Source organism: Gymnoscopelus braueri, assembly GCF_963280865.1.
Source record: "Gymnoscopelus braueri genome assembly, chromosome: 2".
NCBI lineage: Eukaryota > Metazoa > Chordata > Actinopteri > Myctophiformes > Myctophidae > Gymnoscopelus > Gymnoscopelus braueri.
Window position 1 is genome coordinate 10,534,208 of NC_137604.1, and position 24,898 is coordinate 10,559,105.

A 24,898-nucleotide genomic window follows, 5' to 3' on the forward strand; every position below is an offset into this window, starting at 1 on the left:
ATGTCCACCGATCAGATATGGGCACTTCTGCGGGTCCGTAAGTCATTTATATTTGAAATCTGAAAGTTTATGTAGATGGCCGTAAATGGAGAAGTGCAAACACCAAAAAAAAGGCAGAACGCAGTAAGTGTAGTTACTGCGTTCTGCCTTGGTTTTGAATTAGGTTTTGTAGTTACTGCAATTTTCATAATGTTTTTTCTCTCAAACAAAACAAAATTAAACTCTGAAACTTTGTAACAAGATAAAACAGACACCAAGGAGTTCCTTTTTAGTTATAACGCAATTTCGACCAAAAATGTAGTTACTGCACTTTGGCTTGGCAGGGCAGTACACAATAGGAGGAAGGAGTATGTCATAGAAACATTAAAAAGCTTTAAAAATGTAAAAGAAATACTGAGATAAACAATCATTCGGCATGTATTTTCTGCTGTGAGAAATCTTTTTCTTACAGCAATATCAGTCACTATGGGGATGTGTCTTTTCAATGAGGCTAACATGGTTAAAATGGAGTTTGAATGGTCTCATATAGGGGGGCGTGTCTGATAAAATGAATATCAACTAGAAAAAGTGCTCCGAGTCCTCGGACCACAGGTCTCCACCAGGTCAGGTAGGTTAGTGTGGGCCAAATGTTTGGAATTTGCCAATCAGGCTGGAATGTGAAAAATCGGACGGATCGGACGTCTTGATCACTTGACTAAAGAGATAATATGTATCGATGTTTGATGACCTTTGTAGGAGTAATATATATATTATTTATTTTGCAAAAATCGGACTTCTGGTGGCGCTATAATAGGGCAATGTTGAAAGGGTGGCATTTGTTCCTCAACGTAGTGCGAATGTGCGTGCAAAGTTTCACCGCAATCGGCCGCTGTGTTCACGATTTGAGGCATTTTGTTCAAAACGGGCCACTCCTGCAAACTTTAGATGTCAATCTTAGCCAATGAGGATGGACTATGAAAAATCAAACGGGTCCGTCTTGATCACATGACTATAGAGATCATGTGTACCGATTTGAGTGAAATTTTGATAAAATCTGAAGGAGTAATATCCAAAAATGTGTTTTGCATAAGTCGGCCTCCTGTTGGCGGTATAACAGGCAGATGTGAAAAATGCAGGGCAAAGGTTTTTACTTGGCCTCTAGGGAGTGCACATACAAAGTTTTACACAGATCGGTGCAGTTATGAGTAAAAACTCAAATCGGCCTGTTAAAGGCACAGTATAATAGATTCTACTGTAGGCCTATATGACAAGTTGGACTTGTATAGAAGTGAGAACATACAGGCAAACAGTGGATGAAAACAATTATGATTCTGTGCAACATTCTTTAACATGTTGGACTATGTGTACCTCCAAACAGGTAAAGCCTCACAAGCCTACAGCAAGACAGCTGTAGCTAATACTATTAATAATGTGTGTGTTAGTGGTGTCAATGTGATCATGCCAATTGACAATAGTCATTATTTACAATACTTCCAATGCTTTTTTTGTGATGATGGATTTGAGGAATGGAAATTTTAGTGATGAGAATTTTCTTTGGGATTGTTAGGTAGCTGTGCCAATGAATAAACATCATCAGGACTCCCATTGACTGATTGGGACATTTTAGTATATACTGTAGTATCTTGGTTTGGATGCAAATCAACACAGAAAGCGGCTCTGCTTACTTCAGGGGGGAATACAGTATCGTAAGTCAAATCTGAAGGATCCTGATGGGTGTAATCGTTACTATTAGCATAGATGCTGGAGGTTGGGTCGGCCTTGTTGGTCTTGTTGAACTTGACGGTCGTGTAGACAGGAGACATGGTGAGACAGGGGGTCCCTGTTGATTGGTCTTCACCTCTTGTTTCTTCATTTGTATGTGTCTACACAATAGGAGGAAGGAGTGCATCATAGATAAATAAAAGCTTCAAAAAGTTAAAAGAAAGACAGAGATAAACCATCAATTCAGCATTAATTCTGATAAAGATTTTAAAAAAAAAGATATTTACACATTAGTCCTAATTCACACATTAGGACAATATCAGTCACCAAAAGCAGAGTCTAACATGGTTAAAATGGAGTTTGAAGTTGAACGGGCTCATAAAGGAGGGGGCGTGTCTGATAAAATGAATATTAAATAGCTAAATATTGAATCAAGCAACTTGAAAACTGTCTGGGTTGTACACAAAAGCCATTAGTATTTGTTAAAATGAACCCAGTGTGTTTTAAAGTGAAATACCCCTTTAACCTTAATTTAATCAGGAAGTCACCCTGAGATTAGTCTCAAGACATGCGTGTTGACTCCCACAATATTACAAATTATGTTTTCGCCTAACAGTCTTTACAAAGGGTGACCAGATACAAAAGATCATGTGCAGGACAGCAGAACTGTTTTTGCGGGACAGTGCGGAACATGGGGGCAGGGGGAGGATGTCAGACGGTTTATCTGTATTTCGGAAGCTCTGAAAATGAGTAGCACATAAAGTGGATGTCTTTTGTGTCTTTTGGATTTTAAACTGGAAAGGAGGGAGTCCATCTGTTTTTGCGGGACAGTGCAGAACATGGGGGCAGGGGGAGGATGTCAGACGGATTATCTGTATTTCGGAAGCTCTGAAAATGAGTAGCACATAAAGTGGATGTCTTTTGTGTCTTTTGGATTTTAAACTGGAAAGGAGGGAGTCCATATTCTTGTGTTACACCTGGTGACCCCTTGGCCGGGTCATAACATGCTGTTAACCATCCTTAAAAGAAAGTGCACAACACCTCCTGTGCCTTTCCAATTCCAACTAACTTGCATTAAGATACCAGACCTGTTTAGTTCAATGTAATGACTGCATTGTAACCAAAAGCAGTAGAGCTGAACCAAAACACTGCTTCAGTTGGTTGAGAAGCACAAGACTGCCTTGGAGCATTATGGACAACTTGGCCAATTTTTTTTCCTCCTCCTGAGGTGGACAAGGAAGCGCCAACAGGTAAAGCTTCACAAGCTCCAAACAGGCAAAACAGGCAAAGCCTCACAAGCCTACAGCAAGACACCATAGTTAATAGTATTAATAATGTGTGTGTTAGTGGTGTCAATGTCATTATCAGTGGTTTAAAATACCTAAGTACATGTACTCAAGTACTGTACTTAAGTACAATTTTGAGGTATTTTTTTTACTTTACTGGAGTATTTCCAATTTTCAGTGCTTTTACTTCTACTCCTCTACATCTCAGAGGCAAATATTGTACTTTTACTCCACTATAATTATTTGAAAACTTTAGTTACTTACTTAGCAGATATAAATTATGATATAATAAAACATACATTAACCACTTAAGCCCTATCCTATTATACATCAGACAATAGTCCCAGCTTCCGTCCACATTCATTTCCCCTCACCACTAATTTCATTGTTTCCGACTAAACACAACAACAACATATCACATGTCACTACAAGACAAGCCACAATGTGCGCGATTAATTTACGGGTGGCGTAGGCTACTTTTCATTGCTCACTACACGTGCCTCCTCGGAGCATAATTAATTGCGCCCAGCACAAACTGACCACATTACGGGGACACAATTTCGTTCCCTTTAGCGTGGGCACCGCCGAGCGAAACCGAAAACAGCCGACGCAAGACACGCAAGACGACGCAACACACGTGACCACTTCGCTTACACCCCCGCCGTTGCTTTCACTTTGGTCATGTCTCTATCACACCACACTCACGCTAAAATATCCGTCATTTTCGGGCCATGCACATCACACACAAAACATTAAAACACGCCAGTGTCTCAACGCAGCCGCTAACAACAACACCGAGTCAGCACTCTGGGTTACCAGGTAGGAGGACAGACAAGCAGACAGGTCAGTGTTACCAGGTTGTGCGCCAGAAACAAGCAACCACCTTCATGAAAAAAAAAAGCCAGCCGAAGGGGTCCGCGATGTTTCGCGGGGGTCCCAAGACTCCCAGGGGGGTCCCCCATGTATTTTCTTTTTTTTTTTCAAAAATAAAAAGAGAAAAAAACATTTTATTTTAAACTTTTTGGGGGGAAATTTTTATCCCACGATTTTGGAACCCCAAAATAAGCAAGCCCTCACTCAAGCCCTGTGTGCGACTTCTAGTTTTATACATAGGCTATTTGAAAATATAGATCTGCTATATTTAAACATTTTAGTACTTTTAATTTTGGTACTTTAAGTATATTTTGATGCCAATACTTTTGTACTTTTACTTTTGAAGACAGGCCTTTTGTATATTGTGGTATTGGTACTTTTACTTAAATAAAATATCTGAGTACTTCTTCCACCACTGGTCATTATTTACTTACTTATTTTGTGATGATGGATTTGAGGAATGGAAATTTTACTGATGAGATTTTTCTTTGAGATTGTTAGGTTGCTGTGCCAATGAATACAAATCATCATCAGGAATCCCATTGACTGGTTGGGACATTTTTTATTTTTTTATTTTAGTATATATTGTAGTAATTTGGTTTGGATGCAAATCAACACAGACGGCGGCTCTGCTTACTTCAGGGGGGAGTAAAGTAAGACAAGTAAAATCTGAAGGATCCTGGTGGGTGTCATCGTTACTATTAGCATAGATGCTGGAGGTTGGGTCGGCCTTGTTGGTCGTGTAGACATGAGACATGGTGAGACAGGGGGTCCCTGTTGATTGGTCTTCACCTCTTGTTTCTTCATTCGTATGTGTCTATAATAGGAGGAAGGAGTACGTCATAGAAAAATACAAGCTTCAAAAATGTAAAAGAAAGACTGAGATAAACCATCAATTCAACATCAATTCTGATAAAGAAAATAATATATATGATATTTACACATTAGTCCTAATTCACACATTAGGACAATACCAGTCACCAAAAGCAGGGACGTGGGTTTTCAATGAGTCTAACATGGTTAAAATGGAGTTTAAAGGTTTCATGACGTTCAGTTTTACCACACATTAAAAGTCTTTGTCATGGTCCTTCAAACGTGTATAGAAAGTTTTAACAAAAAATCCACTCCATTGATCCATGGCAGGTGTTTTTCTCTCACATTTCTAAAGCCTTTTCAACTGCAATGAAAAAATAAATCTTTGCCTGCGGGTGTCGCTGGTGAGGGATTTTGCCTGTCAATCATCACCTCTGCTCTGCCCCCCCCAAAGGAAAGGATAGGGGAGGGGAGGGGCGAGGAGGAAAGTGGGCGGGATTAATCGGCTGTGACCTCACTGCCGAGGGTCAAGCTCATTACTTTTCAGCCTAATTATTCAGAAAACCCCAGACCACAGAAAATCCACTGAAAAACATAAAAACAAAAAAAAGTGAAAATGAATGTCATAGAAACTTTAAAGTTGAATAGGCTCATAAAGGAGGGGAAGTTTCTGATAAAAATGAATATTAAATATCTAAATATAACTTAAAAACTGTCTGGGTTGCACACAAAGGCCATTTGTAGATGTTAAAATGAACCCAGTGTGTTTTTAAGTGAAATACCCTTTTAACCTTCATTTAATCAGGAAGTCACCTTGAGATTAGTCTCAAGACGTACATTTTGGCTCCCACAATATTAAAATGTTTTCGTCTAACAGTCTTTACAAAGTGTGACCAGATAAAAAATCTTTTGCAGGACAGCAGAAATGTTTTTGCGGGACAGTGCGAAACATGGGGGCAGGGGGAGGATTTCAGACAGATTCAGTTTTTCGGAAGCTCTGAAAATGAGTGAAGTGGATGACATGTCCTTTGCCCACTTCAGTTTTGTCTTTGCATAAAACTGTAAAGTGTAAACCAAATCAGTGAAAGCCTACAGCTATAGCTGCTAAAGGAACATTTTATTCAAAACAATAGGCTATTTTAAAAATATATTTAAAAATACATTTTCGTGAACACTGTCATGATTAATCGATCTGGTCTGAACTTTTACTTTAATTACAAATTCACATTTGAAAATTGTCTAAGACAGTCTGGCTTGAGAGACTAAGATTAAGCATGTCAACCATTTTCAAGAGAGATTTTTTGCGTTATCTTATTAGCCCAAGTGTTTTACTGTAAAGTATTCAATCAATCAATCAATCAATCAATCAATCAAACCAACCAAGACAGAACAGCATCAAGCACAAACACATTGAATACAAAACAACATGCAAAACAATGTACAGTGAAAGCAACACAACAACACACATGTTACACCTTAAAGAACAATCATATTAAAACTCAAACATAACACTCACCTCACCAACATCTTCAGTGATGTTCCCGGCACTGAGGACGGTTACTGGAAAATAGGGAGAAAGTAGTAGTCTGGGCTACAGGAAGGCTATACTCATAATATATGTATGTGTGTGTGTGCGTGTGCGTGTGCATGTGCATGTGCATGTGCATGTGCATGTGCATGTGCATGTGCATGTGCATGTGCATGTGCATGTGTGTCACACACCTTGTGTTTTTTTGTCACTTCTTATGTAGAACATCAGCACTGCCACCGCTGTCACTGCTAACACTACAGCCAAGCTGACCAGCAAACCTAGAAGTGTACATACTTGAGTTACATTTGGTGTACACACATTGGCACACTCACACTGCATGACACGCATACAGTACATACATACTATACAGGTTGCTTAAGTAGAGCATTAATTTACGGGGAAAAAAATGAAATGGACATGGTGTCTGCCCGACAGCAATGGCTGCAACGATGTGCTCCTACATTCTACAGTATTATGTAATTGATAATATTTTCCACAAAAAACGTATGAACACTGCAGATTTGATCACTTGTATTTGATCACATACATAGCCTACTGGTATATTGTGTGCATATTTTCTTATATACTGGTAACTGCAGTCGTGTGAAATTTGCACCAATTATTTTCACCCTTATCTTTATAATCTGGTGTAAACATGTGATGTTACAATACATTTAGAGTTGAACATACCACGAGCCAGAGTCAAGACTAAGACTAAGACTAAGAAATGCAAACAAAGATCATGATCGTCATCATCTTCATCAACCACATGACCACAGTTTCCTCTTTACTGCACGTCCTTGGCAGCCATTAGCCTATAGCCAATCTGGGAACCCATCGTCAAAAAAAGAAAGGAAAAACTGTGTTTTTTTTTACCTTTGATTTGACTCTGGGAGGAGTGATTAAGTAGACCTATGCTGACTGGAAACAAGGGTTTTGGTCTGCCCACAGCCCCCCTATTTCTCCACGGAACACTAACACCATTTCTCCCAAAGAACATGGATTGTTTTGGTTATAAGCCCACTTGTTTCTATGATGAAAAAGCAAGTTAAAATGTTCCTTTCCGTGGTTTTGTCGGCTTCGAGGACGCTATTGTTAAATGAGTTTCGGTTTGTTTCCAGTGGGAAACGAGCGCACAGATGTAAATCCCGCCCACTACATTTGATTGGGTAAAGCGCGGCCTGCTTCCTGATCTGAAGGCCCGCCCACTTAGGTTCTCAATGGGGCTCCCGACAGATTCAAGCGCAGCTCTGAATCTGTTCTTGAGAGATTAGCCTATAGCAGAGCACACTTGAAACACTGGCTCTTTATTCCGAAGCACCATAATTATGTCCAATTGCACACATTATTACTAATGCTAACCCTAACCTTAACTTCAAACTAACATTTTTAGGACTATTGGGGTTTCAGAATAACGGGCTGTCGGAACAATAGGCAGGCACTCATATAGGACCTGCGGTAAAAATTGTGGTGTAATCTTCATTATGAACACCATCTATATTCAAAGGGCACTTTTATATCTGAGGGCACAATGGCAGGGTCTCAAGCCCCGGCCCCTCCTATCTGAACACATGCCTGCTGATTAGTGTAGTAATTTGATAACATAGCTGCAGAGAGACACACAAAATAATATACACAACATAAACTCCTCCTTACGTTCGGCCTGGTGGAGGTAATTGATCAAACACACACAGGGGAAAAAAGGAGGGAAAATAGACAATAAAGAACTCAGATGGCATACCAGTCCCTAACGAGGAGGAGGAGGAAGAGGATTCATGAAGCATGGTTGTTTTGGATACGATGGAGATCATTGTAGAAACATCAGGATGTTGAAATGTAGACGCGGTAGTGGTCATCTTAACTGTTGTAATGGGAGTCGTCATCTTAACTGTTGTAACAGGAGCTGGAAGCATGTTTGAGAAGAAGAGAAATATATTTAATCAAGTCATGTATTTAGGTTTAATGATTTCTAGAATATTTGTTATAACAATAATGTAGTCCTTTCAGGATATTCAGATATTGAATACAATTAAAAATAATCATGATGTACAGTTCATCATTGAAGCACAGTAGTTACAGACTTACCATCTTTAACATTAAGATGCACTTGTAAATGGCTATCTGCTAAAACCGATCTCTCCAATCCACATATGTATGTTCCAGAGTCTGACTTATTGAGTTTAGTGATGGATACAGATAATTCTTTTCCTGAGTTAGTCAAACTTATTCTGTTGTTTACGGTAGTTTTTCCATATTCTGCCTTGGTCTTGTCTTCATCTGTGTAGCATGGATTTTTACAAACGTACTTTGTATTCCTCTCAACATCGGTGTGAGACCAGACATCCCAGTCTGAGCAGGTGAAATTCACATCACCCCCAACATGACCAGTTATGCTAGGTGTTGTCTCCACAATACTCCACACTACAATACAAGAGGTAAGCAAGGTAACAGCTCATCAGTATGACACACAACTTATTAATTGACAACATGATGTGAAGAGTCTATTTTTGCAGAAGGTTTCTAGATGCTCTGTGTGGCAGACAAAGGATGAGATAGAGACAAGGAGAGCATCATACATTCAGAGAGTGAGACAACCACACAGGCAGAGATACATGTGAAAACAAGCAGAGGTCACTCACCAGAAAGCAAACAGTAAATGTAGACATTTCTCATGATGACAACGAGCTGCAGGTGACTTGTCCAGTTCTGGAAGGAGAGGATTGTGCCTCCCTCATGCTTTGAATAAAGGTCTAAATGTCTTTACATCGTTAAACTCCACCCTTTTCCTCATGTTTGCATGCAAACATGGTCACATTCACACATACTGCTGCTGTGCGTAGAAGGAAACAGATGCATTTCTGAGACATATGTGGGTGCGAAGTCTGTTTTTAGGACATCATGCACGTCACACCCAGAACGTGTTAACACGCTAGGTTCCGTTCACAGGCTTTTTAACAGGTTATGACTCTTTCGTCATCACTGTGCACATCAATGCAACACAGTTTACCCATGCAGGGCCCAGAGTACCATCTCATCAATACAGCGAGCAGTTGTGTCCAACTACATAATCATTTTTGGGTTTAATATTCATAAGATGTGTTTGACAGCATCATAATCAGTGTTGTGTAAATTACATATATTTTTTTTACAATTTATATTTACTGAAATATGTTATATTCATGTTAATGTGTATTTTCAGACATATTTAAAATGTTGGAAAAAAAACAACTACAACTTTCCTATAAAACACAATATAATTTGGCAGCCCCTCTGCAGTGACTCTGCAGAGGACCCCCTAGGGGTAATGGAAAGCCTGTTAAATACCCATAATTCAGCATAATCTACATGTTTTAAATGTATTTCCAGAATTTTATATTGTCATTTGAGGCGTGAGTGATGACTGATTTAATGAAAGTTATTTGATCTAAATGTATTACTTTTCTTACTGGAAAGTCGCATTCAAATAAAATATATTTGTTAAGTTCTTCACCTGCTAAAGGCCTGACCTGTAACATGCATAGTCTATAGTGTGCTACTGAGTTAACCAGAGGGCAAAGTATAGACATGATAAAAGCTACAGTAAGCAGACTGCCTTTCAGCATTGGTAATGTGTATCACATTTCATTTGTTGGGATCTGGTCACCCTGCTTGTAGCCTCGGAAACCCATGCCTATTTGTTTTGTTTCAAAAGAAAAAAGAGTGGGAGAACCTTGCAGGAACGCTGGTCTTAGGACCTTGTTATCTCCTAACCAATCAGAGTGCAGAGGGGCGTCGCTCTAAATTTGTTGACGTCAGCGTGCTCCGTGCACAGGCCGGGGGGGGAGGGGAGGCGGGGACATAGATTGGTGAAGCAATAGGAAGCGGCGCTGGAATCCAGCGCCTGGGTTTGGATCCGCCCTTCAGGACCATCGATTGGGCTCGTTCTTTCAGTCTACCCTGCTTGGGATTGGAAGTTAAATCCAAATGCAGTGACAGTGTTGACAGACTTGCTAATGCAAATCTATAGGAGAGAGCTCACACACAATGTTTTCATAGTCTGCCAAAAGAAAAGTGTTTATTAATCAAACTATTAAAAAAAGAACATTACAAGATAATCAGTACATACATGTATCAGCAATATACATGGGGGAATGAAAAATAAGAACCAAATGATACATGAAAACAAACAGCAACCAGGAGCACATGTGGGAGTGAACAGCTAAATAGGTTATAAGGTAAGGTCAGTCTTGGACAGGGAATTGAAACAGTCATTTCAAATGTTTTGGATACAGTTTAGTTGTAATTGTCCAGAGAGTTCTGTCTGTCCTTTGGCCTCCTCCCTCTCAGTCACCAAGAAATGCTGTCCAAAAGTTCTCAGGTCGAAAAGGATGAGTTGTTTATTTCAAACCAGACTCTGGGGCGGGCCCAGGCAAAAACAACAAAGCTCAAACTAACTTTGGCAGTGGAAACGTGTGTAAAACATACCTAAAAATAACATAACAAAACAAAACACATGCATTTTCTCCTAAATCATCAGATAATAGCTAAAGATTGGCAAAGCAGGCCTGGACGGCTGGCGTAGGGGCAGGCACCTAGGCTCAATGTAGCCTGACAGCGCATCGCGGGTTCAAGTCCACGGCCTTTGCTGCATGTCACTCCCCATCTCTCTCGTCTCTCCCCATTTCCTGTCCAAAAAGATTGGCAAAGCATGCCACATATACTGTATGAAAATGTCAATTGTCACATTATTCATGTATTACAGCTTTGTATGACATTTATTTTGGGTTGACGGTATCCTAGGACTTTTATTTCTGATGACATAAACACCACACCACCTTCTCCATGGTTCAGGTTAAAGGGGGAATTTAGGAAAGTGTTGTGAGATTGCTGCCATCTAAAAATAATCTAAAGCGGGTGCTGATAGCTGAGTGGTTAAGGCATGTACCACATACTGTAGGCTCTGATAACTGACAGCGCGTCCCGGGTTTGGATCCCGGGCCCGGTGGACCTTTGCTGCACGTCTCTCCCCAAATCTCTTTCCCTGTTTCCTGTGTCTCTATACTAGTAGGGTCTATCAATAAATATGAGATTAATAACTAAAATAAAAAACCTCGGTAGGCCTATGTACGGCAAAACAGTTGTAGCCTAATGCAATTGATAATGGGTGTGTTTAGTGGGTACCAATGTGATCCTGCCAATATCAATACTATACTTGTTCTGTGGCAATGGCTTTACTGAGGAATTGGAATTTTAGTGTCCAGAATTTTCTGTTAGATCTTTAGGCAGCTGTGCCATTGATTGATACAAATCATCCTCAGGGATCACATCGACTGATGGCACCAGTGAAGAGCTTTAAATATCTTGGTCTGGATGCAAATCAACACAGAAAGCGGCTCTGCTTACTTCAGGGGGGAGTACAGTAACGTAATCTGAATCTGAAGGATCCTGGTGGGTGTCATCGTTAACATTAGCATAGATGCTGGAGGTTGGGTCGGTCTTGTTCGTCCTTTTCATGGTCGTGTAAACAGGAGACATGGTGAGACAGGGGGTCCCTGTTGATTGGTCTTCACCTCTTGTTTCTTCATTCGTATGTGTCTACACAATAGGAGGAAGGAGTATGTCATAGATAAATAAAAGCTTTAAAAAGTTGAAAGAAAGACTGAGATAAACAATCAATTCAGCAAATATACAATGACTTAAAATATTAATAATACTGTAATGTTTTTGAAAATGAAAAAAAGTAAATTAAATAAAAATAAAATTGAATTAAATAAATGAAAAACGGATGTGTGTTTTCAATGAGACTAACATGGTTAGAATTCCTCAGTAGAGAGCCACAGATCAAGCATTGTAATTATTGTCAGTATTACCATGAACACATTTATTACTAAACCAAAATGTTTGCGATGGGTATAAGATAGGGCCCTTAGTGGTGTTTATATTAGAACACAGTTTGTGGCAATGGCATATAATATATATTTACTTTTAACTCTGTTATAGTTGTCCACAATGGTATGAATGAACCCATTTGTTATATCATTGGCTAAAAAGCAGGGGGTTCGCTGGCTTTTCAAGCCTAAGGGTGCAATTTGAAATCATCCCAACCAAACCATGATAATATAGGACCTATAGAATATATCGTTACATGTGGGAGTTAGCTATTTTAAAGTTACAGGACCATAGATAGATTGATTGATTGAATACTTTGTCAGTCAGAAATGTGGTACAGTAAGACATTAAGCTTAAAGGATAACACAAAAAGTCCTGGGGACTTGTTTCCATTGTGGTTCTATGTATTAAATTCATCAACATGGCATAACATAAATTACACAATATGTCATCAACAAAAAAAAACACTAAATGTACAAAAGTGATGGACAATTAAATGTACCTCCCCCTGTGGTCTCCTACTGTATATGACAAGTATGACTTATATTGCAGTGAGAACATATATGCGAACAGTGGATACAAGAAAGGGATTCTAGGCAACACTAAGCCTAAATTTAAAGAATATTTATATATTTTGCATTGTTTCCCCTCTATCAGCCACTATATAATGATGTTGGGGTGTTAACCTTTATTGAAACACAGTCCTCTTTCTGAAATCCGTATTTTCCCTACAGTTTATGTTTGTGCGGGACGTAAATTAACGCACGCATGTGCGCGTCCGTGCGCGTCCGTGTGAACTGTTCGAGTGAAACCGAATGGAACTGAGTGCAGCCGACAAAAATGGAACGAGCCGCCATTGTTTTTCTGTGGGCAGTTTTTACTTTTTACTTTCGGTTTTAAAACGCTCTCAAACTTATTTTTTGAGGCACGGAATTTACTTTTAAGATATCGTTTGGATAGAATTTAGTTGTTTAACTTCATTATGTGGTCAATTTATCATGACAGAGCCTATTTAAAAATAAAAATTCAGAGAACCGGCAGGGGCGGACCGGGCGGGCAGTGACACGCATTGTATCCGAATAAAGCAACCTATTTTCGGCATGTTTAGAAGTCTCCCCTGCGTCACCCCCTGGTGGTCGGGGAAACGAACTGCTGATGAGGAGGGGGGGGAGTGGAGGGGCGGTGTTTGACAACAGTTTTTTTCCTTTTTTTAATCTCTGAACTGCCTACAATCCCTTTAACATGTTGCACTACTGTTTACCTCCAAACAGACAAGGCCTCACGACCCTACAGCAAGACAGCTGTAGCTAATACTGTTAATAATGTGCGTGTTAGATTTAGTGGTGTCAATGTGATCATGCCAATTGACAATAGTCACTATTATTTACAGTACTTGTAATACTTGTTTTGTGATGATGGATTTGAGGAAAAGGAATTTACTGACGAGACATTTTGTTAGATAGCTGTGCGAATGAATAAAAATCATCATCAAGAACCCAATTGACTAATTGGGACGTATAGTTTTTTAAATTTTAGTATATACTGTAGTTTTGTTTTGGATGCAAATCAACACTGAAAGCGGCTCTGCTTACTTCAGGGGGGAATACAGTAACACAAGTCAAATCTGAAGGATCCTGGTGGGTGTTGTCGTTAACATTAACATAGATGCTGGAGGTTGGGTCGGCCTTGTTGGTCCTTTTCATGGTCATGTAGACAGGAGACATGGTGAGACAGGGGGTCCCTGTTGATTGGTCTTCACCTCTTGTTTCTTCATTTGTATGTGTCTACAATAGGAGGAAGGAGTACGTCATAGACAAATAAAAGCTTTAAAAAGTTGAAAGAAAGACTGAGATAAACCATCAATTCAGCAGATATACAATTACTTAAAGTAATAATAATAATGGGACTGTTCGGGAATCTCCGGTAGTGTGCTTTGGGGCGAGACTTTCGGTTACCCCAGTCAGCCAACGTCGCCGCAGCCGTGGAGTAATTAAACACCACAAACTACACGGATTACGTTCACACTAACACCCTGGAGCGATTTAGAAGCACCTTATAAGAAATCACTTATGTTGATTTAAAGGAATATTTCACTTTAAAAAAAAACTGTTGGTGATTTTATCATCTACTCAGGCCTTTGTGAACCCCCCAGACAGTTTTTAAGTTTCTTGATTCATTATTTAGATATTTGATATTCATTTTATCAGACACGCCCCCTTCCTATACAAACCCATTGTAACTTCAAACTCCATTTTAACCATGTTAGATTCATCAAAATCACCCGTCCTTGGTTCTGGTGACTCACCCTGCCCTCCTAATGCGTGAGGGGGCCGTGTTTTTCCGATTACCTTTTTCATTTTTTTTATTTCATTTTTTAAATTGTATTTCATTTCTTTCATTTTCCTAAAAAAATATTAAAAATAAATGAAAAAAGTAATTGAAAAAACACGGCCCCCTCATGCATTAGGAGGGCAGGATGAGTTACCAGAACCAAGGACGGGTGTTTTTGATTAATCTAACATGGTTAAAATGAAGTTTGAAGTTACAATGGGTTTGTATAGGAAGGGGGCGTGTCTGATAAAATGAATATCAAATATCTAAATAATGAATCAAGCAACTTAAAAACTGTCTGGGGGGTTCACAAAGGCCTGAGTAGATGATACATTGACCAAAAGTTTTTTTGAAAGTGAAATAACCCTTTAACGTTAGTACATGTGTTTTATTGTTGGACATTCATCATGGCAGGTTATAACATGGGCTTTTGGGACAGGACAGCCCCTCTTCGCCGGTACGACGTTCAGGTCCATGCTCATTTGACTTAGCTATTTTGTCTCATCTGTTTAAGGAAATAGGTAGCTGATATATTGCACTTTTACCTTAGCGCTAGGTATACTCTTGGTTGCTTGTTTTTGCAGAAAATGCACTAAAGACTTCTGGTGATTAGTAGTTTTCGTTCCCTACCTACAGTATGTTGAATACACTTATTGTAAGTCGCTTTGGATAAAAGCGTCTGCTAAATGACTGTAATGTAATGTAATGTAATGTCCGCCTTATCGGCCCGTTACGACCCACTTTCACCCCTGAGTACCTGCCAGGCGAGCACAGGGATGGCCCCATGAAGGCAAAGCCACACATTTGCATTTATATGTGTGAGGGTCGATTCACTGGATGTGTGTCCGCGACGGACGATGATCCAATGGCTCAAGGCAGCAGCAGCCTACGACGCATCTATTGTTCTGGGGAGAGGGGGTTGATTTCTTTCTTTTTCATTCGAAATTTTACACAGCACACCTAGCATTCATTTGCCGCCCAAAAGAGGTCCGGCTGCCGCGGTTGGGAAACGATGTCCTAATATATATGACAAGTAGAACTTATATTTCAGTGAGAACATATAGGCAAACAGTGTATGAAAGCAATTATGATTTTGTGCAACATCATTAACATGTTGGACTACTGTTTACTTCCAAACAGGCAAAGCCTCACAAGCCTCACTATTGTGTGTGTTAGATTTAGTGGTGTCAATGTGATCATGCCAATTGACAATAGTCACTATTATTACAGTACTTGTTTTGTGATGATGGATTTGAGGAATGGGGATTTTGCTGACGATAATTTTCATTGAGATTGTTAGGTAATTGCATTATCAGGAACCCCATTGACTGATTGTGACATTTTAGATTTTAGATTTTGTATTTTATTTTAGTATACTGTAGTATTTTGGTTTGGATGCAAATCAACACAGAAAGTGGTTCTGCTTACTTCAGGGGGGGTACAGTAACGTAAGTAAAATCTGAAGGATCCTGATGGGTGTAATCGTTAACATTAGCATAGATGCTGTTGGGTCCTACCTGCTTGGTCTTGTTGAACTTGACGGTCTTGTAGAAAGGAGACATGGTGAGACGGGGTGTCCCTGTTGATTGGTCTTCACCTCTTGTTTCTTCATTTGTAAATATCTATACAATAAGAGGAAGGAGTATATCATAGAATAATTTAAAAGCTTTAAAAATGTAAAAGAAAGACTGAGATAAACAATCAGCATATATTTTCTGCTGTGAGAAATCGTAGCTTTTCTCACAGCAATAACAGTCACCATGGGGATGTGTCTTTTCAATGAGGCTAACATGGTTAAAATGGAGTTTGAAGTTGAATTAGGGGGGCATCTCTGATAAAATGAATATCAAATATCTAAATATCGAATCAAGCAACTTCAAAACTGGGTCTGGGTTGCGCACAATAGCCATTAGTAGATGTTAAAATGACCGCAAAGTGTTTTAATGTCTCGAGATTACTCTCAAGACATACGTGTTGGCTCCCACAATTTTAAAATGTTTTCTCCTAACAGTCTATACATTGAAGACAAAACAACATTAAAAAAACTATGTACAGTTAAACACAAACATAACACTCACCTCACCAACATGTTCAGTGAGAGCTATGTTGTCACCTTGTGGTTTTTTGTCACGTTTTATGTAGAACATCAGCACTGCCACCACCACTATCACTGCCACAACAGCCAAACTGACCAGCAAACCTAGAAGTGATGGACACATTGTTAAACCGCATGACACGCATATATACGTACATACTACTGTATGACAAACCAACAGACATTCTCCTTACAAAAGCTTTGCTTCACTCTGTGGCTCAGTAAGAATATGAACACCACAGTGTTTATATTCACATTTGATACTGTTATGACCCTAGGGTCATATGTGTTGGTCCTTGTTTGTGGTCTACACTGTGTGCATGTATCTCCCCTCAGGACGGCTGGACTGACAGCCACATTCCAATTCCTCACTCCAGCACACTCACTCACTCACATGTCATGTTATATATTAGATAGATGCTGTATTTCTCATAGGCCTATATGAGCTGTTTGACATGCATTCTCGCCCAACACACAGTATGATTGTATACATAAAATCAAACCCATTATTTAATTTGTTGCTTCAGTAGCTTACAGTAGATCAATGTTATTCAGAATGATACATATCACTGCATTTAAGTGTCTCTGCAGTTTATTCAAATGGGACACTTTCACTCTCAAACCGTTCAACACACACATGCAGGTACGTTATGTTTACATTGTATGATACTAGAACAAATATATATATACCGCTATACTATAGGTGAAGTGAATGGGCTCTCCCCAAATCCGCTTTAGTAATATGTGGCTTGCTCTCCTAAATGGGGTTTAATTTAACAGCCACAGATGCACACAAACACACAAAGCGAGCTTCAAAAAGATGTTCAGCTTGTTATAAAGTTATAAAGTTATACAGCGTCCCCGGCAGGAAGTACACTGTCTTTTATTTTTTAAGTGCAGGTCCTGGTATAGCAAGAACGTGCAGTCCAGTTGGCTTGGTGTTACACAACGTGTGTGTTACGGTGTTACACATGTGTTAGACATCCAATTATGTGACCAGCCGTCATTGCAGTGATGGCAGGACGTAACAGACATAAACAGAATTCAATAGGCAACCAAATGCGGTGTAACATGGGACATGCGCGACAAATTCCTCATACGTTTTATGGTCCACTGCTGGCTTGGGCTCGGTGGGAATGGTAGCCTCACAAAGTCCAATAAAAACGTACATACTGTACAGCGACAGGCTCGCGCACACACAACATATTGCATGTAACCCCTAGTAACAGTAGAAGAGAGGTAGTGCGTTGTAAAGGTGGAAAAGTAAATGGTTGTCATGCCAGAGCCATTAGCGATTTTTGTGGCAAGTTTGAATACAATTGGAAAACTGCTGCGCTATGAGTTTGTAGTCCGCACACATACTGGCTTCAATTATAGTAGAGAAGATGAGCGCGCAGAACAAAGTTTTGCCGGCTCTAGTAGCCCTCCCATAGCCTGAGAGACGGTCCATCCAATAACAAAACAGATAGGTAGTCAACACTTCCGGCAAGAGGACGAGAACAGGCTGAAGCCTACACTCGATGTACACTCGCTGTTTGATGCTCCAAGCAGCTTAGAGAGCCCACTCGCTCCAAAAGCAAATTACCATTTGGGAGAAATTGGGACAAAACTATTTACGGGTCAAAATGGAGGACAGAGTGTGGAGTGAGCGAGTGAGCTGATATTTGGGTATTGGAATTTTGCTAATGTGAGTGGTTGGCTACTAGGTGGACTAGGGAGAGTTTCCACAGCCAGGCCACCAGGCAGTTGAACAGACACTAAGCCCTGCAACATGACTGTACATATTCACCCATATACTGTACATATACATACCATACTATACCCTCCTACATTCTACAGTGTAATGTGTAATTGATAATATTTTGCACAATAGTCTTATGAACACATTTGATTACATAAATATCTCAGTCTTGGGCCTTATTATATTACTGTTATATTTCATGCATATTTGTTGCTTTTTTCATTTAACAATTTAACTGCAGTTGTAGGAAGTTTGCAAAAAATATTTTCACCCGTTTCGTTATTACCATGGTGTAAACGTGTTATAGTAAAGTTGAAGTTGAACATAGCATTACTTAGTCTTAAGGTCCTTACACACCGGGGGCGAATTCTTCATGCGAATAATACGTTTTTTTTTAAAAACCTTATAAAGTCAATGCAAGCTTCCACATCAAAGACGAAATTTCGCGGAGCGAAAATACGGCTTTTATTTATTCAGACTGCAGTCGTATTATGCGGGAAATTCGCTGGCGACTGCTACACCTCTGACCAATCAAAATGTATTTATGTATTCATTTATTAAACACACTAGGCCATCCCATCCAACTCCTGTTGAAGATGAGCTCATTGTCGGGGACCCCCCTGGGGAGTGATGCGTGGGTCAGTTATTTTTTCCCATAACCCTATCCCTAAACCTAACCTTAACCCTAACCCTAACCTCAGTAAAACTATGCCTGCCAGGGGGCCAATCAGAGTTATTTTGTTAGTTAATTTGTTAGTTAATTTGTTAGTTAATTTGTTAGTTAATTTGTTAGTTAATTTGTTAGTTAATTTGTTAGTTAATTTGTTAGTTAATTTGTTAGTTAATTTGTTAGTTACTAGTAACCCTAGTTACTTTGTAGATTTAGATTATTATCACAAAACACACTTCAGCCCTATTTTGGCCATTTGAAAATAGCTGATCTACAAGCTCACAATGTATCACCATGTGACGTATTGTGAGCTCATATTTATTTCAGGTCGAAATAAATATGAGTGATTGATGCAACTTCTTGGATCTTCGCGATTCACTGTAGCCTACAAAGCGAGACACCCCTGCCCCCTGATCAAGAAGCCTTAGATTGTTGGAAAAGCCACAATATTAGTTCTCAAATGACTAAAGAACACTTTGCGATCAATCACCACGGGACGACCATTTCATTGTGGATTAGCCTGCCCTAATAGTACAATATGGTTTAGAATTTGCAACAGCAATGAACATGAACCAACAAATGAAATTGGATTTGGACCCGGACTGCTTCCAAGAGGGCCGTGAGTAGGCTACAATGGAACATTATGAATGAAATTCTGCACTGATGTAGGAACAAATGGTCTCATGTTCTCTCTCTCTCTCTCTCTCTCTCTCTTTTTATATGCATATACGCGCCGCGTTAGGTGTGTAGAGGCAGAGGCGTTTTAATTCGCCGAACGAATATTTCGGATTTTCGGATCGTTTATTCGCGTCGCATCGCATAATCCCCGGTGTGTAGGGACCTTTAGTCTTAACTCTGGCTTGTGCGTTCAACCCCATTTTTTCTCCCCAATTTAATCGTCATACCAATTGATTCCGCCCCACACACATGTGAGTCATTCCACGAAACCGGTACGATTTGCGGTCCCTCTGACCTTTTTGAGTGTATTGTATCCATAGGGTCACCAAAATCAAATTTTAAAAGCTTTTTAGAATCAATTGAAATGTTACCTTGAATATTGTGTAAACAATTTACACACATTTTATCTTTATTTCATAAATTATCTTGCTTTTTTCAGTAGACACCACCTATTTTGTAATTTTTTTCATGTCCCCCATGGCCTTCGATGAAAGTGGACTTGAGATATGACTATTAAAAATGTAAAAAAAATAATACATTTTGCCATTGACATACAATTGTATCCGTGCTTTATTGCAGGTCATGTTTTGTTTTTTAATAAATAGATGATTAATCATTAAAATTGCATTATATAGATCCGTCCCCCAGTCGCACTCAACCCCGTTACACAAGTCATTCCACCCTCCATAAAAATAATGAACTGGTCCTTTAGTGACATCACCAACAGGAAGTGACATTCTACAAGTCTTCTGAACAACATGCTGCAGAGAAAGGTAACTTCCCACCTTCTTTTACAATGTTTTATAGTCATTTAAACTTGCATAGTGTGGTCGTAAAGCTTAACAGCTCAACTCCGTTACATGTAATAAATATAGAAAACAATTGTTTTGGAAAATTATCTTTGTTATTTCAACAATATATTGGATTTCTTACTATCATGCATGCCATGTGGTCTCCTCTTAATCAACACAGGTCGAGTAGTGGCCATTTTGAGTAAAAAATCACAACCCCGTTACACTCAACCCCGTTATTAATTTCATCATAACAGGGTTGAGAGATTGTGACGGGGTTGTGTTTTTAACACTTTAGTTGTGAAGTTGAATATTATTTAAATGAATTATTATATTACATTAACATTCTTATACTACATGCATATTATATACTTCATAATGTCTATGCTAAAGCTGGGTTTGCTGTTTTTTTTTTTTACAGTCATACAGTAATAGCTTATCAGAATCACATCATTGGAAAAGTTTTCTATTCTTCTAAAAGTTTCTGCCTATAGAATAGCTCTGGAAGTATATTTGATTTAATTATATCAATGTCATTATCTACAGACATCTATGAGTCCAAGATGGCACCAACAACAGCGGCAGAAAGGCAGAGGCAGTACCGTGCCCGCCTAAATGCTGATCCTGCAAGGAGAGAGCAATACCTGCAGAGAGAACGACAAAGATGGAAAAACAATGTAGAGGCTAAGGGAAAAAAAGCAATCAATGACAGCGGCACCAGCGTTTATCCTGGAGATGAAAAAGGTGGTGAAAAACTAGCCAGACCAGTCGCCTTTGCGAGTAGAACCCTCTCTCATTCCCAACTGAACTACCCCGCACACCGGCTTGAATTTCTGGCCTTGAAATGGGCAGTATGTGACAAGTTCAGCCATTGGTTGAAAGGCAGACACTTCACCACATGGACTGACAATAACCCCTTGACATACACTCTGACCAAACCCAGACTTGATGTGTGTGAACAGCGGTGGGTGGCGAAGCTCACTGCACACGACTTTGACTTGAAGTACATCCCCGGCCCAAAGAACATCGTAGCCGACGCCTTGAGCCGTGAGCCGTTTGTCCAGTCGTGTGTCAGTCATCGCCTTGTGACCGAGCCTTATACCTCGCTGTTGGACCAGGTCAACGGCGTGAACGACAGAACCGTGCAAGAGGTGTTCAGAGTGTCCAACAACTGTCAGGCTGTTGTGGATGAAGGCGGTGAGACATCGAACATGCCAGTGCAAGAGGCAGTTCCACCAGACACAAGATGCTCAGTCGCATCAGAGCCATCCTCAATGCTCAGTCCACTGGGGGTCTGAGTCACGTGATGGAACAGATGCTGACTTCAATCTTCTGCAGAAGGAAGACCAGTCCACTGCACTCCCGCAGAGCCAGCTTGTCAGTCAACAAGAGAATGACAACACAATAAGCAGGGCCATGTACTTTGTACAGAGGCACAAGAGACCTACCAAGCTTGAGAGAGCTGTTGAGTCACGTAGCGTGATCAAGCTGCTGAAGCATTGGAGTAGACTCACCATACAGAATGGCATACTGTACAAGACAAAGAAAGATCCCCACATGAACAAGAAGATCTTCCACTTCATAGTGCCCAACTCCACGGTCTCCATGACACAGCGGGTCACCAAGGCCAGCACTGTACCTTGTCTCTGGTGAGGCAACGGTTCTTCTGGAGTGGCATGGAACGTGATGTTGTGTACTATGTTAAGTCCTGTCAGCGCTGCATAGTAGGGAAGACACCTGAGCCAAACAGCCGTGCACCACTCAAGAACATAGTCACCTCTGAGCCTATGGAATTAGTCTGCATAGACTTTTGGACTGCTGAGCAAGGGAGCAAGTCTGTGGATGTTCTAGGCGTGACTGATCATTTCTCCAAGATGGCACACGCCTTCCCATGCAAGAATCAGACTGCCAAGCAAGTCGCTCGTCGTCTCTGGAATGACTTCTTTCTCATTTATGGTTTTCCCCGTCGTCTGCATTCGAATCAGGGAGCCAACTTTGAAGCTGATTAAGGAGCTTCTAGAGATGGCCAGGGTGCAGAAATCCCATACGACTCCGTATCACCCCATGGGAAATGGTGTCACAGAGCGATTTAACAGAACGCTGGGAGATATGATCAGGTCCCTTCCCCCTCTATCCAAAGCAAAGTGGCTGCAAATGCTGCAGTTGCTCACCTTCTGCTATAACTGCATGGAGCATGAGACAACAGGGTTTGCACCGTTCTACCTTGTGTTCAAGAGAATCCCTCGTCTTCCCGTCAACGTCATGTTTCAGCATGCTCTCACCAATGACGCTGTTGTCAGCCACTCAGACTTTGTGTCCCACCTGAAGATTGTGCAGAGGAACAGTCTCAAAGAACAGACTCGCCATGCTAAGCTGTACAATCGCAAAGTCAAGGGCTCACCCCTCGTCGTTGGAGACAGAGTGTTGATCGCCAACAGAGGTGTGCCAGGGAAACGCAAAGTTACAGACAAGTGGGAGTCGACTCCTTATGAGGTCATGTCAGTCAAGCCTGAGATCAATGTCTACAGAGTCAAGGATTGCCTGACAGGCAGAGAGAGAGAGTCGTCCACAGGAATCTACTACTCTCTGTTAGCTTCTTGCCCTGTGAGGGTGAAGTGGACAGTGGATCTGCACACTCAGAATGTGATGCTGCTGCACATGGAAGTGATCTGTGCCCTGAAGTGCCTGACGTGATGGAAGACAGTGATGTCCGTACAGTCAACTGGCTGATGCAGGCAGGTGATGATGAAGTTCATTCAGAAGAGGATGACGACTCACTTGACCAAGGGTCTGATGTTGCCCAGTCTGACTATCTCACAGTCTGACTTTCTCCAGCCCCTGAACAGGATGTTGTCCATTCTGCTGTTGACAGTGCGGAAAGCCCACTACAGTGCTCTGAAGACATGCTCCCCCCGGACTTTGACTGCCCGGATACAGACTTGGCCCCTCCCGAACCTGTCCATCCAGACATGTCCCCTCCTGTCAATATCCCCATGGACATAGCCCCTCCTGACAGTAACCCTCCAGACAAGAGTCTGGATTAAGGGGATTATTAGATCATTAGCAAACTGCTAGTAGAACTGCTATATTACATATCATTAAGACCCTGGATTAAGAGTGTTAATAAAATTCAGTTAAATTCTAATGGATGTCTATTGTTCTTCTTAAATGGTTGCATAATGAAATACAATGTTTATAAAAAATATTACATTGAATTTGAGATTAAAAACAACTATTTATGTTAAGCTGTATTTGTCTCTTCAACCCCGTTTACCACCTTCAACCCCGTTATCCTAGTCTCAACCCTGGCACGCCTATATTTTCTGTGATTATTTCTTTAATATTTTATGAAAATGTATGTAATGTTTGTTGAACTCTGTCAGAAATGTTCAGAGCAATCATAATAATACCTTGTTTAGTTAAAAGTCAGATGCTAAAGTAGATTTATGATAAAAAAGCATCAAAGAATTTTTAAAAATGGCACATTTAAGGCTTTAGTATAACAAAAGTGGGAGAATTGATGTACTTTTTATATTTCCAATTATTGAATTAGTGTGAGGGACATTTTATGAATAGGATTTTTTTTGTTTAATTACAAATACAGTTCATAATCATATTCAAACGGCTTCCAGAGTGTCCATAACGGGGTTGAGAAATTATAGTGGTGTATCATATAATAATGACCAATAATAATATGGATTTAATGCCTGAGATGGGAAAATATTTTTTTCTGCAAGTTAAATATGTCCTTAATGTTGTGGGGTATTCAGAAAAGTGAAACATTTGGGTCATTTAAAAAAAAAAAAAAAGTGCAAATCGTACCGGTTTCGTGGAATGACTCATGTGTTGTCACTGCTGTTATATCCTACTGACTCAACAACCAGTGAGGAGCCTCCACCAGGAGGACGCAGAGTCTTCGTCCTACTCCTCCTTCCAACACTGCCTGTTGACAGGTGCCACCCCGGCCCGTAGGAGTATGTGCAGTGACAATTATCACCCTTCCTGCCCGGCTCCCCTCCCCCGAACACTCTACATAGCCGGATGCTCCACCCAAGCACCCAAAAAAGATCATGATCGCTATATCTTCACCCATCATCAACCACGTGACCACAGCTTCCTCTTTACTGCACATCTTTGAAAGCCTGACATTGCATGTGACACTTGAAACAGTGCAACACTTGACATTACTCTCTAAATAAAACCCATCACTCTCTAAAAGATTGAAAACATGGATACAACACTGGCTCTTTATTCCGAACCACCATTGGTCTGATGGCGCACATTATTACTAAGCCTAACCTTAACTTCACACTAACCTAATATTTTTAGGACTATTGGGGTTTCAGAATAATGGGAACAATAGGCAGGCTCTCCTATAGGACCTGCGGTAGAATTTGAAGTGTAATCTTCATTATGAACACCATCTATATTTAAATGACACATTTATATCTGAGGGCACAATGGCAGGGTCTCAAGCCCACCCGTGGGTCCTATGCCTCCCATGCCTGCTGATTGGTGTA

The 24,898-nt window shown here is 40.3% G+C and overlaps 1 protein-coding gene across 1 annotated transcript in view; it reads right to left on the reverse strand.

Annotated features, from left to right (window-relative positions):
• Positions 1-1,508: 1,508 nt before the first annotated feature.
• The window catches only part of LOC308098811 (uncharacterized protein), a 36,774-nt gene continuing 13,384 nt past the window's right edge, over positions 1,509-24,898 (reverse strand). The window contains exons 4-7 of the mRNA XM_080447258.1: positions 6,396-6,482; positions 6,190-6,233; positions 4,498-4,677; positions 1,509-1,862 (exon numbers count right to left, since the gene is read on the reverse strand). Coding sequence (XP_080303384.1) covers positions 1,515-1,862; positions 4,498-4,677; positions 6,190-6,233; positions 6,396-6,482 — 659 coding nt within the window. The 3' untranslated portion in view covers positions 1,509-1,514. The remainder of the gene's footprint in view (positions 1,863-4,497; positions 4,678-6,189; positions 6,234-6,395; positions 6,483-24,898) is intronic.